The sequence below is a fragment of the Octopus bimaculoides genome, chromosome 3, assembly GCF_001194135.2.
Source record: "Octopus bimaculoides isolate UCB-OBI-ISO-001 chromosome 3, ASM119413v2, whole genome shotgun sequence".
NCBI lineage: Eukaryota > Metazoa > Mollusca > Cephalopoda > Octopoda > Octopodidae > Octopus > Octopus bimaculoides.
Window position 1 is genome coordinate 24,964,576 of NC_068983.1, and position 2,790 is coordinate 24,967,365.

Below are 2,790 nucleotides of genomic sequence, written 5' to 3' on the forward strand. Positions count from 1 at the left end.
TGTGTGTGTGTGTGTGTGTGTGTGCGCGCGCGCGCGCGAGTGTGTTTATACGTGTGATGGTGTGTATACAAACGTACGTTGAGTGGGTAACGTCACAACCGAGACGTTACATCTTATTCCTCAAGTACTCCAATTTTGTGTGTGTACATGTATTTACTAGATTGCTAATAATTATTAATGTGCTGTTGTGCCATTTGGCATTTTTGCCGATATGGGTATGTTACTCTATATATAATTCTGCTTGTTCGTTCGTCTGTTATACTTTAGTTGGTTGGAGAGGAGGAGGTGAAGTGAATGAGAGGTGGAGTAAGAGAGAGAGAGAGAGAGATGGATGAGTGGGAGAAAGAGTAGAGAAGAAATAAGAGAGGAAGAGGCAGAGAAAGATATATATTAAAATTACACTGAGGATAAGTGATGTGGTTAGCTGAAGGGAGAGGCGTAGGGCGAGAGAAAAAGAAGGTGAGAGAAAAGGGGGAGAGGGAAAGAAGGCGAGGGTAAAAAGCGGGTACGATAGAGTAGGGATAGATTAGTTATTAGGTGGTTAGAAAGTTAGCTAAAGGGAAAAAAATAAAGAGAAAGTCCTCCGGAAAAGATCAGCTAATGATCCCTACAGACTTGACAAACACCTGTGTCTCCGGCCTCGCCCTCGCGAAAGGTGGGGCTGGAAAAGAGGTGTTTGTCAGAGAGTGAATTTAAAAAACGATGGACGCGTGTAGCACGCATGTTGGGGGTGAAAGACCCTGCGTGAGCACGATTGAGTGACTACCAGTAAATTGGTGCTAAAGACAGGGCTCGTGGGGTCGGAGCATACCTGTTTTGAACACCTCATCGTGTGATTTATTGTTTGTGGTTTGTGATTTATTGTTGTTGTTGGCACTCCGTCGCTTACGACGCCGAGGGTTCCAGTTGATCCGATCAACGGAACAGCCTGCTCGTGAAATTAACGTACAAGTGGCTGAGCACTCCACAGACACGTGTACCCTTAACGTAGTTCTCGAGGATATTCAGCGTGACACAATGTGACAAGGCTGACCCTTTGAATTACAGGCACAACAGAAACAGGAAGTAAGAGTGAGAGAAAGTTGTGGTGAAAGAGTACAACAGGGTTCGCCACCATCCCCTGCCGGAGCCTCCTGGAGCTTTAGGTGTTTTCGCTCAATAAACACTCACAACGCCCGGTCTGGGAATCGAAAACGGGATCCTATGACCGCGAGTCCGCTGCCCTGACCACTGGGCCATTGCGCCTCCACTCTATTGTAATAACAGCATGAGAAATCAAAATGCTTTCAATTCTATCAACAGCAAACTATTTGACTATTAAGGCATAAAGTAAACAAGCGAACCGCCTAAAGCATCCTGTCATTCAAGTGGCCTGCAATTTAATTTGAATTAACCAAACCTCAGTAAGATCGACGAAATCATTTTTTTGTATGGAACATTTATGCCTCTTTGTGTTGTAAGTAACATATATGCCTCTTTATGTGCTGTATGTCTGTGTGTGTGTGTGTGTGCACGCATGCGTATGTGTGTGTGTGTGTGTAAGTGTGTGGAATTGATAAATATAATTTACGATAAAAATTTTATTTCTTTTTTATTCAAACGCTGTTGGCCCCTGTCAGTCTGCATGTTTAAGTCCCACACAATCGTCGAACAGCTGCTGTCACGTGTAGGACGGATTCGTCTGTCGGCCGAGTCTGTGTTGATGATCGCACTGCCGTTCTCTTTCAATCGGGCAGGTAAAGGGAAATCTGGGACAGTTGAGTTCCTTGATTATCCGTACTGGCCTTCCTGTATTAGGAGGACCACATCTCTATCATCCTCCCCGACCCCTTTTTTTAAACCTTTGTATGCTATGCATATGTCCCTTCTTTTCAGTATATACCGTGTATACTTTCTTCTCTTTTTTTATACCATTTTATTATATGTAAACCCCAACACTTTTTATGTGTCTTTGTAAATGAAATTATTATTATTATTATTATTATTATTATTATTATTATTATTATTATTTATTAAGCCGGTGGGCTAATAATCGTCTTACCTTTCCTACTAAAACTAGGCGTAGATTTGAATTAAGCATTAATAGTATTTTTGTTGGAGCGTCTTTCTAGTGTCATTCACTATAACAATAAAAAACGAGTAGCATAAAGAATAGGTGACTTTTTGTTAACTCTCACGTAACGACATAATACATAGAAACACACTGATCATAACGCCGCATTTATTTCTTTTTTGAGCGGAATAAGAACTTGGTAGTATTTTTTTTAATAAAAAGGTAAGCATCTTTCACAATACATCATCACATATTATTTTCACACATTGCAATTTCATTAATAATTTCCAATACATATTTATTTTTTATTTAAGTTTGGCATTCTGGTATATATTCAAATCTTCGTTGTCACTGCTTTTTTTTAAATATCATTTTAAATAATATATAACCAATCGATCGTGAGTAGTTGACCGATAATTTCAGTAGAGCTTAGGACAAGTAACTCCTACTGATTTCAAATAACAGTAAAATGAAATTTTCAGACTATAAGGTGTGATTTTAAGGGAAATTAAGCTGTTGTTTCTAGCTCATGTCACTGCCACCTTCCTCGTTTCTTAGTCACTCTTGTATTGATGTTTTCAATATTTTTCTCCCCGTAAAGATATTTTATGCGGTAATAATGCTGTGGAAATAACACACGGACAATCTATTGCTGGGATTCAAGTAACCAAAAAAAAAAATTAAGGTGAACGTCGGTGACAGGTGGCCCACATCACTTGAAATGATGGGGGGGGGGG

The 2,790-nt window shown here is 40.0% G+C and overlaps 1 protein-coding gene across 2 annotated transcripts in view; it reads left to right on the top strand.

The window, feature by feature from the left end:
- The first annotated feature begins 496 nt into the window (after positions 1 to 496).
- LOC106882325 (uncharacterized) overlaps positions 497 to 2,790 on the top strand; it is a 22,447-nt gene continuing 20,153 nt past the window's right edge. Inside the window, exon 1 of one of the 2 annotated variants that reach the window (XM_014932968.2) lies at positions 497 to 1,456. In XM_014932968.2, coding sequence (XP_014788454.1) covers positions 1,442 to 1,456 — 15 coding nt within the window. In that variant the 5' untranslated portion in view covers positions 497 to 1,441. Of the gene's footprint in view, positions 1,457 to 2,117; positions 2,276 to 2,790 lie in introns of those variants that run through there. The other variant, XM_014932970.2, reaches the window with a different exon arrangement.